General features: G+C 53.7%; 1 protein-coding gene across 1 annotated transcript in view; it reads right to left on the reverse strand.

Annotated features, from left to right (window-relative positions):
- Positions 1–16,806, reverse strand: part of USP43 (ubiquitin specific peptidase 43) — a 211,940-nt gene that overhangs the window by 17,949 nt on the left and 177,185 nt on the right. The window contains exon 9 of the mRNA XM_048817556.2: positions 1,132–1,235. Within this exon, the coding sequence (XP_048673513.2) occupies positions 1,132–1,235 (104 nt within the window). The remainder of the gene's footprint in view (positions 1–1,131; positions 1,236–16,806) is intronic.

Genomic DNA, 16,806 nt, shown 5'->3' on the forward strand with positions numbered 1-16,806 from the left:
TGAATCTCCTCAGACACATGGGGCAAGTGTCCCAGCAAAGGGGCCCTGCTGCTGGAGGGGCTGACAGTGGGTCTCCCAGGCCGGCTGCTGCTCCCATCAGGTGGGGCCAGCAAGGAGCAGGACTGGGGTTTCCACTGAGGACAAGCCCTAGCCACGGTGAGGGACTTAAGTCCTGAGCCCAGACTGAGAGCGCCAGCAGCCTCCAGGGCGTCAGTGGAGCACTGACTGCGGAAGGAGCCAAAGGCAGTATTTGCTTTGCCACAAAGCAAAGACAGCAAGAAATGCTTCCAGATGAACACCATAACAAATCCACGCCCAGAGGGGCCTTCAGGGGCCTAACCATGCTGCACGCCATGGCCACTCACGGCTTTACAGGGGCAGCAGGAATGGAAACTGGATCCTGCTCCTTCCCGCAGCACAGACCCTGCAGTCCAGCTACAGGAGAATCTTTATGAACACCTAGCAGTCCGGGGCCTATGACACACAGCTGAGCAGTTCTGATTGCATCCAGAGGAGGGCAGTGCTCTCACCTATGCCCTGGCCAGCTGGTGACATTACGCGGTGGGAAATGAAACATCTCTCAGAAAGAAGAAACCGCAGCTGTTAAATAAATGTCATCCACCCGATGGAGTGCCTGTTAGTGACACTTCCACAGTGCTCATCGGATGCCTGCTAGGAGCTCGGCACAGGCCTCAGGTGAGGAGGCATGTGGTAGCAGGTGCTGCTGGAGGGGAAAGCCCAGCACTGGTTGGGGAGCAGCAAAGGGTATTCTGCATGTATCACTTTCTGTGAAACCTAGGCCTAGCCAAGGCCAGTGTTCCTCAGCCCCCTAGGCCTGGCCCTGGTTATGATCCCTCAGCTCCCTAGGCCTGGCCCTGGCTACTCCCTCTTTGGCCCCACAGCCCAGGGTCTCGAAACAAAAGTAGGCCCGTGGCTTCCCCCATGGCAGGGGGTAACCGAGGAGTGCACCCTGCTCCTCATGTTACCAGGGGACACTGCTGGGGCTGGGAGAATGTCTGGCTCAGGAATCAGCAGCCAGGCTCATGCAGGGAGGAGACAGTGAGGGCTCCAGACCCATCCCCACTCAGGCAGCCGCTCCTATGCCCCATCCTGGCGGGCGAGGTCTCTTACCTGTCAACAGCGGGGTGGTAGAGCGGCCTGCTGTCCTGAGGGGAGAGGTAGCTGCATGCCACAGAGCCCCCGGCAACCCGCACCCGGAACAGGTCTCCCACGCCCTGCAAAAGAGAAGCCCCAAGGGTGAGAATCCCTGGGTTGGCAGGTGGATCTCTGATCCCAAGGGGCCAGCACCTGGCACCAGGGCTGACAAAGGGCCAGGGGGCTGAGTGGGAACAGGAGGTACCTGGGGACAATACAGGGCAGTGAGATGTGTGGCACGCAGGCGGCGAAGAGGAGACGCATGGGGTGCCACTAATGAAAGAGCAGCCCCAGAAGAGATGCCCCAAAAGGATGCCCTGCCCAGAGAACCAGCTGCGAGACAACCCCGGTTGGTCTCGGGGGCCATGGGGCCCCTCTTTGGCCAGCCTCTCCAACCTACCTTTATTTATACGGCACCTTCCCTCTCAAAGCACTTGCCAGACCACAGGAGAAATGCGGCTGCCACTGGGGAGGAGCACAATCTTTGCCAGCGAACTGCTATGCCATATTTCAGAGGAAGTGTAGCCTGGCGTCTCTGGCTGACACAGCACACTGGGGGAGTCAGGGACTCACTCAGGATCAAACAGGGCCAGGAGGCACCAGGTTAATGGCCTGATTCCTGCAAGCCGCTGCATGGATCGAGAAGGCACACTGCATGCTGGGATTGGATGTCTCCAGGCTGCCTCTCTGTATTAACATGGAGCCATTATTGTACCCCCAGGGCCTGCCCTTGGCACAGGCAAACACCCCGTACCCTCACCGTCACGGAAAATCAATGTCCAGAAAAAAAATCCCTGGTGTCCCCGGGCTGCTCATCCTCAGCTGCCCCAGGGCTCACTCGTGCCGCATTTTGGAAGTCCCGTGCAGCTGGGGGATTGAACTCGGTGATCTGCTAAGTCTGAGTGCGCGCACTCACCGCCCAGCTGCATGGGAATTCGTGTGCTTCGTCTGTGCTAATCCAGCTGGCTGAAGCAACTGACAATTGTTGGAGGATTTCAAACACATGGACGCCACCGGCTCTCCTGTTGTGGGGAGGGCAGGGGCTGAATGGCTGTAAATACACGCAGCTGCTATGCAAGCTTCTCACACCCCTCTGCTAGCATCGCTCCGGGCTGCCCTGCAGCCCCGCCTGCTAGTTAGCCCAGGGCCCCTCCCCACGTGGGCCAGCGCACCTCAACACCGAGCGACAGTTGCTCCTGGATTTCACTCTTGTGCCCCCCTGTAAATTCTCCTGCACTCTCGCCGACAGGAGCCGTGGGCCCCCCGCCACAGCTCTGCCAATGCCTCTCACTGACAACCCCGAGCACTCTGAACTGCTCCCACCCTAGGACTCTCAAGACAGATCTGCCAATGCTCCTCACTCCCGACCCACAACAACCCCTGAGCCTCTGCTGAGCAGAGATGGAACGATCAGCGCTCACCCCGGTCTCTGGCCCTGCAGCCCCAGTCTGGGCTCTGAAATCCCCTTCATGGGAAAACTCGCCAGGTTAACAAGTGACTCCAGCTCAGCTGGAATCTGGGCTCACTGGAATCAGCGGGAGTCTTGCCATGGGCAGGGCTGGACTAGGGAAGTGAACTTGAGCTGGTGTGGGGTAAGAAGGTGAAGCAATGGCAGTGCCCAGGTGGCAGTGGATGAAGCTAGGGACTGGACAATGAGACACAGAGTCTCTCCCACCTAACTTGCTGCTTTGGGCCAGCCTGGCATTGCTCACCAGTCCTAAAGTCACTTGGAAAATGGGCCAAACACAAGGTGGCTCCTCCCATCCCAGTATGCATATAAGCTAATGGGGACTGTTGGCTAGGCACTAGGATGGGATCCAGGAGACTTGGATCCCAGTCCTGTGATCTCAGGCATGGCTGAATCTGTTTCCCCTGGAAGCTCCTCCGGGCAGGGACTGTGGCTGTGTGTCTGTACAGCCCCTGGCTCAGCTGGGACCTCTGGATGCTACTGGAATACAGCTGGGACAGCCATCACCCGGCAGGGGCCCACAAACAGCGGAGCTGGAGCAGGTGCCCAAAGCCACGTGCTCAGCCAGATGGGCCCCCAGATGGATTCTACAGCGCCCCCACTCGTGGTGTCTTGGGGCAGGCCTGGCTCAGCGGTGTATTTTGCAGCCCTTCCCCCTGCGCCGCTTACAGTTTCCCCATTGTCACGCGAGCGGATTCATCTGGGGCCATCTCCCTCCCCGGGTGATGATGTTTTGTCATGAGGACGAGCTCTCTCGGCGTTTCATTAGCCAATCCATCCCAGCTTTCATTACCCGCCGCCGGCTGGCCCCGCATCCTTTTGACAGGGACTGTAATGAGAGCCGAGGTGGGGACAAAACGAATCCATTAGGGTGACAATATTCAGCTTGTAATCTCACATTCCTCTAAACATGCATTAGAGAGAGACAGCGCACGCCCCAGCCACGCAGCCCAGCTCCCTGTGTCAGCACAGCCGTTCCTGGGTGTGAAAAGAGGGAGCAATCAAACCACACCTTCCTTGCCAGGATCTCAAAGCACTCGCAAACACGCAAGGATTTCACTCTCACAACCCTCTGGGAGGCACGGCTCACGCTCTCCATTTTATTGAGGAGGAAAATGAGGCACAGTTTCCAGGTGCCTCAGTTTCATAGAATATCAGTGTCAAGGTTCTTCCCCCACTCTGAACTCTAGGGTACAGATGTGGGGACCTGCATGAAAACCTCCTAAGCTTACTTTCACCAGCTTAGGTTAAAACTTCCCCAAGGTACAGATTAATTTTATCCTTTGTCCCTGGATCTCCACTGCCACCACCAAACTCTAACTGGCTTTACTGGGAAACGTAGTTTGGACACGTCTTTCCCCCCAAAATCCTCCCAACCCTTGCACCCCACTTCCTGGGAAAGGTTTGGTAAAAATCCTCACCAATTTGCATAGGTGACCACAGACCCAAACCCTTGGATCTGAGAACAATGAAAAAGCATTCAGTTTTCTTACAAGAAGACTTTTAATAGAAGTAAAGAAATCCCCTCTGTAAAATCAGGATGGTAGATACCTTACAGGGTTATTAGATTCAAAACATAGAGAATCCCTCTAGGCAAAACCTTAAGTTACAAAAAAGACACACAAACAGGAATAGTCATTCTATTCAGCACAGTTCTTTTCTCAGCCATTTAAAGAAATCATAATCAAACACGTACCTAGCTAGATTACTTACTAAAGTTCTAAGACTCCATTCCTGGTCTATGCCCCGCAAAAGCAGCATACAGACAGACACAGACCCTTTGCTTCTCTCCCTCCTCCCAGCTTTTGAAAGTATCTTGTCTCCTCATTGGTCATTTTGGTCAGGTGCCAGCGAGGTTACCTTTAGCTTCTTAACCCTTTACAGGTGAGAGGATTTTTCCTCTGGCCAGGAGGAATTTTAAAGGGGTTTACCCTTCCCTTTATATTTCTGACAATCAGGGTTGGAAGGGACCTCAGGAGGTCATCTAGTCCAACCCCCTGATCAAATCAGGACCGATCTCCGACTAAATCATCCCAGCCAGGGCTTTGTCAAGCCTGACCTTAAAAACTTCTAGGGAAGGAGATTCCACCACCTCCCTAGGTAACGCATTCCAGTGGTTCACCACCCTCCTAGTGAAAAAGTTTTTCCTAATATCCAACCTAAATCTCCCCCACTGCAACTTGAGACCATTACTCCTTGTTCTGTCATCTGCTACCACTGAGAACAGTCTAGAGCCATCCTCTTTGGAACCCCCTTTCAGGTAGTTGAAAGCAGCTATCAAATCCCCCCTCATTCTTCTCTTCCGCAGACTAAACAATCCCAGTTCCCTCAGCCTCTCCTCATAAGTCATGTGTTCCAGACCCCTAATCATTTTTGTTGCCCTCCGCTGGACTCTTTCCAATTTTTCCACATCCTTCTTGTAGTGTGGGGTCCAAAACTGGACACAGTACTCCAGATGAGGCCTCACCAATGTCGAATAGAGGGGAACAATCACGTGCCTTGATCTGTTGGCAATGCCCCTACTTATACATCCCAAAATGCCATTGGCCTTCTTGGCAACAAGGGCACACTGTTGACTCATATCCAACTTCTCGTCCACTGTAACCCCTAGGTCCTTTTCTGCAGAACTGCTGCCGAGCCATTCGGTCCCTAGTCTGTAGCTGTGCATTGGATTCTTCTGTCCTAAGTGCAGGACTCTGCACTTGTCCTTGTTGAACCTCATCAGATTTCTTTCGGCCCAATCCTCCAATTTGTCTAGGTCCCCTCTGTATCCTATCCCTACCCTCCAGCTTATCTACCACTCCTCCCAGTTTAGTGTCATCTGCAAACTTGCTGAGGGTGCAATCCGCACCATCCTCCAGATCATTTATGAAGATATTGAACAAAACCGGCCCCATCACTGAGACAGGAATGGCACTAGTGACCCTCTTCAGCAGGTAGTTCTGAGGGTTAATTCGCTAATGTTTGTACCAGACACTGACACATACAATGTGAACAGTGTGTGCTGTTATCTGCCTCCCGCATTCCCTCTGGGAACCGAGGCGGGAGACTTACCATTCCATCCCCCGCGCCCAGATTTGTGGCAGTAAAAATAGCGCCTCGTAGCACGATCAATGCGTTGGGTCAAAAGCCACGCTTTGGACGGTATGAGACACAGTCTGCTCTCAGCGATGCCAGTGTAGCCCCACTGGCTTCAAAGGGGGGGGGGAAGAATCCAATTCTCACCTTTTAATAGCTTGCAAGGTCCCGCACAGAACCCAGCCAGGAGCTTATAGCAAATGGAAAGGCTCCTTTATCACTGAAAGCACCTGCTCGGCTGTATTGTAGGGACGCTGCCTGCTCTATCCCAGCACACAGGGGTCTGACCTGACCAAATTCTCCACACGTCATGGGCCAGATCCTCCTTAACCCATTGACTCCAGCGGAGCTGTGCCGATGTCCGCGGGTGGAGGATCTGGCTCTGTATCCTTCCAGCACATGCTGCTTAGTTAACCAGACTGGAGAAGGTTCTTTATAACAGATGCGTCCCCCAGAAACCATAAAGAGCCCGAGAGAAGCTCCACGGCTCATTCCAAGCCCTAAAAGCCTTCCGTGCAGGAACTGGGGGCACGTCTACACAGCAGCCGGGTGCTGTCATTCCCAGCTTGGGCAGACAGACACACGCTAGCTCTGCTTGAGCCAGTGCGCTAAAAAGAGCTGTGTGGCTGTGGCAGCCTGGACTACTCACCCAAGGGTGATCCCATCCCAGAGCCTAGGTATGGGCATGGAGCCCGTGCCACCCCCCATGCTGCTATTTTTCGGCACTAGCTCGATCAAAGCAATCACATCCCCCAGCGGGCGGGTGGGCATATCTCACAGAAGCTGTACTGGATCGTCTTTGCATGGGGAGGGGCCGTGTTAGTTAGCAGAGCATCCTCCAGGATTCGTGAAGAACCCCATAGACAAACTCCAGAAGGCAAAGTTGCCTACAGCCATTGTGGAAGGTCCTTGCTGGCTCACAGTTTGCGTGTATGTCCGGAGAGGCCACTCTGGCAAGCAGAGAACACCCAGGGAGATGGGAACAGGATACAAGTGAGACCAGTGCATGATTACGGCTCACAGTGCATGAGGTCGGCTCACACGCTAGCGGTTGCTGCTCTGAATACCTGACAGGCACAAGCACACATGGGAGCTAATGACAGTAAAAGAAGGGTCTGGTTAGCATGCCCAGCCATGCACAGAGAACTTATCCTGCCCGTGGGCATGAATGCCACAGTACTAGCTCCCATCCACAGCACACGAGGCGTCGGACTCCCACAGCTCGCGCACTGCAGGTTTGCACAAGGAGCTACTTTAGCAAGGTCCGAAAAAACCAAGGGGCGGGTTCCCTCTGCCCAAGCAGGCTGTGAATGGGACAGTCCTGTCCAGATGCAGTGACCATGTTACACTTTCCCCAGGTACTTTCAGTCTGAATATCTGAATAGCTTTTCTATTAGATGAAGGAAACGAACCAGCAGAGAGAGATCGAATAGACTGTCTCCCTGGCAGAGCGAGTAGTGTGTAACCCAGTCTATCGCTCCGCACCTGCACTAAACAGAGGACAAGTCCGCATGCGAAGGAGGGGTAAACTGCAAACAGAACCACATCCTCTTCCACTTACCGCTACCTAGCCCCCCAGGAGAAATGTGCAGAGACAAAGCAGATGTAGAGGGACACTGCTAAGGTGAAGGCTGGTCTTGCAGGAGAGATACAGGAAAGCTCTGCCCTTTTCCGTTGCGACCACAGGCAAGTCACTGAGGCAGGTAACTAGGTCCATATTTAGGCGCCTACCTAAATGGCCTAGTTCCCAGAGGTGCCAATCTCATCTCTGCCTAGGTCACTAGGCTGAAATTCCCCCTTCTGCACAAAGCCCAAGGCACCTCGGCAGTCCCATGTATGCCCTGGGAAGACTAGAGTCTCCCTTGGTCTGCCCAGTCATGGCTCAGGTATATGCAGCAGGGAATTATGGGATGTGGGTGCCGATCTGAGGGTGGCGGGAGAGAGAAACGGCTGCCAAATCTTCACTGTTGCACTAAAGAATGGAACCTTTCCCTGACGTTAATATTACCCAGGATTTTGCAAGCCCCTTCTATCAAGGATCCCTGGGGCTTGGTGCCATCCACATTTTACACACGGAGAAATGGGTGCACAGAGAAATGAAGCGAGGCAGGAACCTATGCAGAAAAAACAGCAAAATAAGGTTAATGGGACTTGAGCTGCATTTCCTGGAATGAATCTGTCCCTGGTCTGGGTAAGGCGTGAAAGGCGCTGTTCCCGACCAGACCGAGGAGGATTTGAAGCTGGACCCTCCTGGATCCAACAAGGCCATTTGCTATATCTCCCCACAGAACACAAAAAATCCTTGGTTCTGGATCTACTAGAGAGGGCGTCTGCCAATGGTGCAAAGGAAAGGTTTTGTGGAGGAAAGGCTCAGAGACAGAGACAGAGAAAGAAGATCAGGACTGGAGAAGCAGAAGGCCTGAGGACGTACAGTACAAGCTGTAGAGGGACAGACATACATGGGGCTTTCACATAGGGAAAGGGAAGGTGGGAAAGTCTAAACCGGGAAACAGCAAAGCTCCTCCCAGAATCTACCCAGCACAGGCTGAGAACCAGTAATGCCATGCTTGAGCACTCAGTCCTCAGTCAGAGAGACGGCCAGCTCCACCCCTTCAGAAGGTGACGTATTTCTCTCATGGTTCCACTGTCCCTAGCACCCGACGATCAGACCAGCCCAAGAAGGGGGAAATGAGCTGAGATCTAATGGGGGAAGATATAGCAATGGGCCCCTCTCACGCCAACTGTCATTCCCCTTTGGGCCAGTGGCCAACATTTGGTGCGGCTGAGTATTGTGAGCTCTTCAGGGCAGGGCGCGAGTGTTTGTACAGAACAGAGCACAATGTGGCCCTGATCCAGACTGCAGCCTCCAGACACTGATTTAATACCAATAACGAATCATTAGATCTGGTCAGAAATGGGGGTGGGGGAGTTATCCTACGTACTGGCACATCCTTCCTTTCTCACTCCAGTGGAGAGAGCCCCCACTGAGAAGCACCCGTGCTATGGGGCTCTGTGAGCTGCTGGCCCCAGCCTTTGAATCTGAGTGCCAAGGTGCCCATGAAAAATGGCAGCTGGTGTCACTGCCCCTTCAGTCTGTCTCGCATGCTGGTCTGGGTGGAAGTTCTTGTTCCAGCCGGACTGGTTCACTCGTCCTTGTGCACACGGTTACTATGACGATGACCCATGCTCCTGCCCCAGGACATTATCTGGCGCTCTGCCCCGCAAGAGGATCCAGGCGCTTCAGAAAATACCCCGGCCTGTTTCCCTGGCACGCACCAGTCAGCAGGAAGCGGCCAGGCACTGGCTTGATTTTCAGCATACGCAGCACCAGAGCCAGGCAGCCTCGAGGCACCGCGTGACAGATCGGTTCTCCAGCTCCACAGGAGGAGATGGAAGAGCCCGATTTCAAACAATGACACAGATTAGAGATGATCAAAGACACCCACCATCCATCAGCAGCAGCCCAGCCACCCGGCAGCCCTGCTTTCTTGAGACAGAGGGAGCCCAGCATGAGGGAAACGGCCTTCATCGTCCATGCAACGGGCTAATTCAGGGCCTCTGAGGTATGGCAGAGGAAGGGAGCCAGGATCCGGTGGATTGGCCAAGTCCCAGTGAATAATGGCGAATACGACCCTGCTGATGCCAGGGAGGCCAAGTCGGCCTGTTTATTAGCGACTCTTTTTCCATCGTTCAGCCAGCTCTGGCTGGGGCAGCGGGAGCCTCCTGCAGAGATCTCCCCCCTCGACTTTTCCAACATCCCCTGAGAGAGACGCTCCAGAAGACAGACGGCTCATTCATGGCCTGCGATAGCTCCACCCGGCTTAGTGCTGGACACACGCCGAAATGTTCCATGTATCTCTGAATGCAGCCGAATGCCTTTGGCTCGGACATCTCATGAGACGGCTAGGAAAGTCCCAGCCACTTAAAAACCACATGGCTTGTGCTAAATCCTGACTAACAGGCAGGCATCTTTTGAAACAGATTGGACTGTCCTGGTATGGCCAAGCTTCACCTGCTTCCAGGTCAACACAGCTGAGGGGTCTGACTCGCTCACCCTGGTGTAAATCCGGAGTGGCACTGGTGTGAGGGGAGAACCAGGCTCTGAAGGCTCTAACTTGCTCTGATGTTTGGGAGCCAAGCTCTATGACTGGCGTCTGACTCTGCAATGCACTGAGCCAGCAGGGACTCTCAGGCAAACAGTAGCTCATTGGGCATGGCGAAGGGGCACCCGCGAGCACCGAGCAGCGGAGTCGTGTGGCTCTTTGCCCTGCCACTGCCCGTGCTGTGCCAGAGCTGGGGCTGACAAGAGGCCTTCAGTCCGACGCCTGTCGCCAGCGCTACATTCCTATGCATGACAAAGCCCTTGTGTTAGGGAGGACTTTGCTGTAACTCAGATGCCAACTGCTGCGTTGCTGGTGGATCGGGCAAGGTTGCCCTGCCCTCATCGAGGGCACCAGGAAGGTCCCGTTCTCCCAACAAGCAAACTGTATGGAAAGAAAGTAAGAAGCTTCCCCCCTCCCTGGCCAGGATGTGAATATTCAAAGACTCACGCTGTGCCAGCATGAATATGTATGAGCCTGAGGCAGAGAGGGCTCCGACAGGATTCGGCGTATAGTGCAGCTCAGAAATACATGGCTTTCCCCAAATTCCTGCCCGTAACTAGAGCAGATGTCAGCCAGCTAAGGGCACATGGGCTGGACCTGTGCTGCTGGACGACTTCCCGGGGCAGCCAGCTAGGAATGTGGCACTTGGCCTGCGTCGGAGCACACTGTGTTCTGCTCCTGCCTGGGGAGAAGGCTTTGTTTCACCTGAAACAAAGCTGGAGCAATAGTAGGGGAATGGGATCAGAGGAAGGATGGTTCAGCAGTTACAGCACTAGTCTGGGGCACAGGAGACCTGGGTAGAATTTCCTGTCTGACTATAGCCAGGTCGGTTAGTCACTCTGTGCCTCAGTTTCCCACCTGAAGAGCGGGGATAGTTGCACTGTCCAGCCGTACAGGGGTGCGGTGAAGAGAAGTACATTAAAGATTGTGAGCAGCTCAGTTGCTATGGCAATGGGGCCAGAGAAGTGCCCTGGACATCTCTGGACTTAGAGGGGGCAGTGCATGGATTTCCACAGGACGGCAAAACCCCAGGAGTTAGGGGGACTAGACCCTCAGAGATATGGGGTGATCTTTTGCAGCCCAACCCCCACATGAGATGAGCCCCAATGACTTTGCATAGCCCACAGCCCCCTGCCAGCCATTGCGCTGTGGCCCCCATGGTATTTACCTGTGGGGGTTGCATACCAGCTGTTAGGATATAGATATTCAGGCCTGTCTGTAAAGGCCTATACTCTAAGAATTTAGGTGTATTCTTATCACTTGGTTAGTTAGAGGTATAAAAGGAAAAATCAAAATCACTGTCTGCCAGTGTAAGGTCCTTCTCTTACTGTGACAGTCTGAGGCCCTGTTCTTAGGCTAAGGCCTTTGGCTAAGCAACAGACACAGCAATAAGCTGGGAAGCAACTGGTCACATCCTCACATTCCAAACTAGTCACATTGAAAGAAGATGCTATTGCGCTGTTAGGAATACAATCCTGTCCTGATGGTGCCTATCACCTCCAGAAAAAGGGAAGTGCCTAGAAGATGTAAAAGGAAACTTAGTTTGATAGCATCCTGTCTGGCAAGGACTCACTTATCAATAGCTGGGATGTGAAATCCTCATTTCTGTGTTTGTTCTATCACTGTAGTATCCATTTCCCCATTGTTTGTCTGTATAATCTCTGTCTGGGTCTGTGATTATTTCTGTCTGCTGTATAATTAATTTTGCTGGGTGTAAACTAATTAAGGTGGTAGGATATAATTGGTTAAATAATCATGTTACACTATGTTAGGATTGGTTCGTTAAATTTCAGTAAAATGATTGGTTAAGGTATAGCTAAGCAGAACTCAAGTTTTACTATGGGTTTCAGAGTAACAGCCATGTTAGTCTGTATTCGCAAAAAGAAAAGGAGTACTTGTGGCACCTTAGAGACTAACCAATTTATTTGAGCATAAGCTTTCATGAGCTACAGCTCACTTCATTGGATGCATACTGTGGAAAGTGTAGAAGATCTTTTTATACACACAAAGCATGAAAAAATACCTGCCCCCACCCCACTCTCCTGCTGGTAATAGCTTATCTAAAGTGACCACTCTCCTTACAATGTGTATGATAATCAAGGTGGGCCATTTCCAGCACAAATCAAGGGTTTAACAAAAACGTTGGGGGGGGGGGGGGGTTGGAAAACAAGGGGAAATAGGTTACCTTGCATAATGACTTAGCCACTCCCAGTCTCTATTCAAGCCTAAGCTAATTGTATCCAATTTGCAAATGAATTCCAATTCAGCAGTCTCTCGCTGGAGTCTGGATTTGAAGTTTTTCTGTTGTAATATTGCAACTTTCATGTCTGTAATCGCGTGACCAGAGAGATTGAAGTGTTCTCCTACTGGTTTATGAATGTTATAATTCTTGACATCTGATTTGTGTCCATTTATTCTTTTACGTAGACTGTTCAGTTTGACCAATGTACATGGCAGAGGGGCATTGCTGGCACATGATGGCATATAAGTTTTACTATATAGTCTGCAGTCAATCAGGAAGTGAGGGAGGGGGTGGGTGCGTGGGGGGGAAATGGGAACAGGGAATGGGGGTGGGGAAATTGGAATCATATTTAGCTAAAGGGGGAAATGAGAACAGGGACACAGGTAAGCCTCTGTGGTGTCAGAGCTGGGAAGGGGGACACTAAGGAAAGAAACTGGAATCATGCTTGCTGGAAGTTCACCCCAATAAACATCAAATTGTTTGCACCTTTGGACTTCGGGTATTGTTGCTCTCTGTTCATGCGAGAAGGACCAGGGAAGTGGGTGAAGGAATAACCCCCTAACACCAGCCTCCACACGTGAATCCCCAGCAGTGGGTATTGTAGGGAACTGGCATCTCCCCATGTGTCTTGGTGGCTAAGCCATTGACCCCCACTCGCCCCCGCCTGGGCTACTGCAGCCTTCTCCTATCTGTTCTTCCCAATACCCACTACGGGCCCCAACCAGGCTGCCCAAAATGCCACCCCAAGATTGTCTTCTTCACCACCGTCACCCCCCACACACACCTTTGCTTCCCCTGCTGGCTCCCTGCTGTCTTGTCTATCAAGCTCAAATGCCTTGTCCTGGGCTCCAAGGCCCTGCTCCACACCTCTGCCCCATCTCCTGCCACTTGCCCCATGGGACAGGGGGTTTCCGGCACATCCTGATCTCTCACCCCCTCAGGATGAAGACTGGGATTGCTGCAGGGAAATTCCCCTCTCCCCAGCCTTATCCCAAAGATGGGGGCCCAGGGGACACTTAGCACTGGCAGACGCTCCTGCTCATCTGGATGGGCAGTGAGAATAGCAGGGGCAGTACATTGCAGTTCCCCAGCCCTTGGTTTGCATGAACAGTCTGTGCATGGCAAGCGCCAGGAACCCCACATCCAGCAGTGCCCGCTACATCGCTGCCACTAGTCAGGACTCCCGGTGTGTGTTTTCCTCTGTTATTTCTAGTCCAGTAGCACCTCGAGGCCCCATCTGAGATCAGGACCCCACAGCACTGGGCACGCAGCAAGAGACAGGCTCTGGCCCAGAGACAAGGGCAAGAGAAGGGGTGTTACTGTCCTCATCACACAGATGGGAAATTAAGAACAGACAGACTAAGGCCCAGATCCTTGAAGTACGTAGGCAACTAACTCCCTGGGCCGAAGGGATTTGTCCACGGTCACATGCGACAAGGGCCAGGCAGACAGCCCAGGGAGTCCCCCAAGTCCCAGCTCAGTACCTTAACTACAAGGCCATCCTTCCCATCTAGCAATTAATTGTTCGAGGTCGCTGGGGTCCCTCCATTCCAGCAGGGACTGCACCGAAGTCACTGCGGCTGGCCCCTGCCTCCCGAGCTGCAGACCGCCCCTTTCCCACAGCAGAAGAGCGTATCTGTCTTAAAGCAGCCAGTCTATATGTCACTCGAGGACGCGAGTTCTGAAGGGGCCTTTAACCAGTCACCAGCAGAAGGTCAGCCAAGCGTGAGGGGAGACAGATCCTATCCTCTCCCACCTCCTGCATTCCCGCAGCCCTGCTGCCAATCCCTTTTGCATGCCTGCCCGCTCTTCCATGCCATCTGTCTGAGGAGCGCTGCCAAATCCCAGCGGTGAGCCCTATGCAGCTCCCAGCCCTCGAAAGCAGCGTGCGGCTGGCAGGCGTTGACAGCTTTGCCATCGGCCGCTTGCTGGCACTTCATTAACAACACGCCTTTCCTGCTGCTCACTCGCCGACTTCCATCTGGCTGGGAGCTGGTGAAGGGGGGAGGCGAATTACAAAGGTTAATCAACCTTGCGTCCTCTCTGACAAGCCTCTGCCCTGAGCAATTGCATGGCTGAAGGGAGAGGAGCAGAAGCGAAGGAGAATGGAGGGAAGAAGGGTGTGAAGAGAATCAGAGAGGATGCAGAGGGAGGGGGCAGGCGAGGGCTGCCCAGAGGCCCTGGTAATCTTCCCGGTGACCCACAGCTCATGACGTTTTACACCGTTCTCTGAACAATCAGCTGTCCCCTGGGTTTTGGGTCCAGTCGACCCTCAGCCCAAATCTCCAGCCACACAGGAGTCTTTCCCAGGGCTGGATTATATCCTCCCTAATCAGCTTGCATTCCCTCGGCTGCCTGTGCCCTTCCGGGTTCCTATGGGAAACAGAGCTGCCCAAACGTCACGACAAAGGGGATCTTCTTGAGAGACCGGCACACTGCCCATAAGCAGCCGCACAGCCAGACAGCCTTGTCCCGTGAGCCCAGCCCAGCCGTGCAGAGCAAGCATCCAACCTTCAGGGGTTTGCCCACCGCTCCCTGGGCTGGCCCTGCATTAGTACATGGATAATTCTCACCCACGGAGGCCCTGGCGGAATAACGGTGCCCCATTGCACCGCTCCCTCTAGGTCACCTCTCCTGGCATCAGTTCCTCTCCTTGCATCTCTGCTTTTCTTTTGTCGTTTTAAATAGAGGATTAAAATAGCCCCGGGGCTGTATTTCAAATCCGTGCTAGGGCGCTTGTCCTGCAGCCAGCTTGGAAGCCGACTCCGCTGGGCTGTGTGTGTAAAAGGTAACGTGTGCGTGCACTGGACTGTATCAGGATGGATGGGGTGAGGTTCTCCGGCGTGTGCTGCACAGTAGGCCAGAGATGATCTAATGGCCCCTTCTGGCCTTACAATCTATGAAATTCCTCTTACTTGTCTCACCAAGGAGCAGATGCTGATTAGGGACATGGGTCCATGGTTAACCCTTTCCTTCACCCTGGCCAAGAAGAATGGCCCATGTCTCTCTGCAGAGCTGCTGTCCAGCCGGACCCGATGACATCATGCCAGCACCCCACACAGTTTAAAGACAGCCCTGATGTCCTTGCCTTGCGCCAAGAAGGTGAATACCGGACTGTGGGATGGATTCCTACCCTTGGCACTGATTGCAGGGGGTTGTGTTAATAAACACATTGTTGGGCACTTCTCCAGCCCCTGCAGTGGGCCAGCCAGCTCTCATGTGCTTCCCACTGCAGCCTCCTGCTGCCCTTTACGGGACAGTTACGCTGATCTCTCCCAGCTGTGGCTCATTCTGCAATCAGGGCTGGCTGGCCTCAGCCCTGCTGGCCGTAAGGGGTGACCCACACTGCTGCAGCCCCCCCTCACCGGAGTGTCAGGGCACCTCACCCTCTGGAGGGTGTTTCTCCTCCCAGCCTCCTGTGCAGGGAGGCCATGCCTGGACCCCCATTCGACACCAGAGAAAGAGAGGAGTGCGTCCAGGCAGCACTCCAGCGAATAGCTGGGAGGGGCATTAAGGAGCATTTTGGCTGACTGGCAGTGAAGCACTTCCTCGGTGAGCTCAGCTGGCCAGAGTCTGCCCAGGGAAGTGGTGGAGGCCCCGTCACAAGAGAGCTTTACGAGAAGCCTGAATCCCTCCATGCCTGGAACGATGGAGCCAACAGCAGTAGCTGGGAGGCACTTGAGTTACAAGAGCCACGTCCACCTGGGGTACTCGGGAGGCCGCAGTGGAGCAAAGCACTCACAGTCACACTCTCCCATTGCCTGGGGCAGAGGATACATCCAGACAGCACGGCCCCACTGCCCCTGTCCGGAGGGGCTCTGACTCAGAGCATCCAGGAGGCAGCCCTTCTTGGCGGACCCCAGGAGGGTAGTGTGGTGCCGCTTGCTGCCCTCCTCCATGCCACTCTGTTGGAGTGTTGCAGGGGGCAGTGAGCGAGCTGCATGGGCACGGGGGCCAGACCCCGGATGTGTCTGTTTGCAAACCGCCCCTTCGCTGGCTGACTTGTCATTCACTGCAATCCTCTCCAACTGAAAAGGCCTCACTCACGCTGTAGCAAGCAGCGAGTGACACAGGACCGTGTTACCAGCCTGAGCCCTCCAGGGCTGCAAGGTCACCCCGGCTCCCGCTGGCCAGGATGCTGGGGCCAGGCCTGCTGGAGCCAGGGGCTGCACAGCAGGCAGAGGCTGGGGCTCTCCTCAGGTATCCCTCGGGTTTGCTGCCTGACACTCACGGATGCTAGACAGCGTTGATGTAATTACTTACACTCGCGGGCTCCCCAGCAACGGGACAGGGCTTCCGCCCCCACCTGACTCCCAGATCCCACGCTCCGGTACCCTCCTGTTACTCCCAGCACTGGCCCGGACCGGGCCTCAGGAGACCTGGCTTCTATTGCCAGCTCTGCCACTGGTCTGCTGGGTGACCTTGGGCAAGTGACTGCCATGCTCTGTGCCTCAGTTTCTCCTCCCACCATTTATCTGTCTTGTCTGTTTACATTATAAGTTAAGTAAAAAAAAAATTGTTTTGGGTCAAACTAAAGGTCTCCTTGAGATTACAGCTTTTCTTTACATTTTAAAATGTTTTAAAAATAAAATTAAGGGGAATTCGGAAAGAAAAGCTGTTTCCGTCAAAAAACGGAACCGTTTGTTTTCGAACACGTCAAAATGAAACGTTTGGATTTTTTCATCATTCTTAGGCGTTGGGTTTTTTTCACTGAAACATTTGGCCAAATTGACACAAACTCAGGAAATGTTTCGGTGACG

The sequence above is a fragment of the Caretta caretta genome, chromosome 14, assembly GCF_965140235.1.
Source record: "Caretta caretta isolate rCarCar2 chromosome 14, rCarCar1.hap1, whole genome shotgun sequence".
NCBI lineage: Eukaryota > Metazoa > Chordata > Testudines > Cheloniidae > Caretta > Caretta caretta.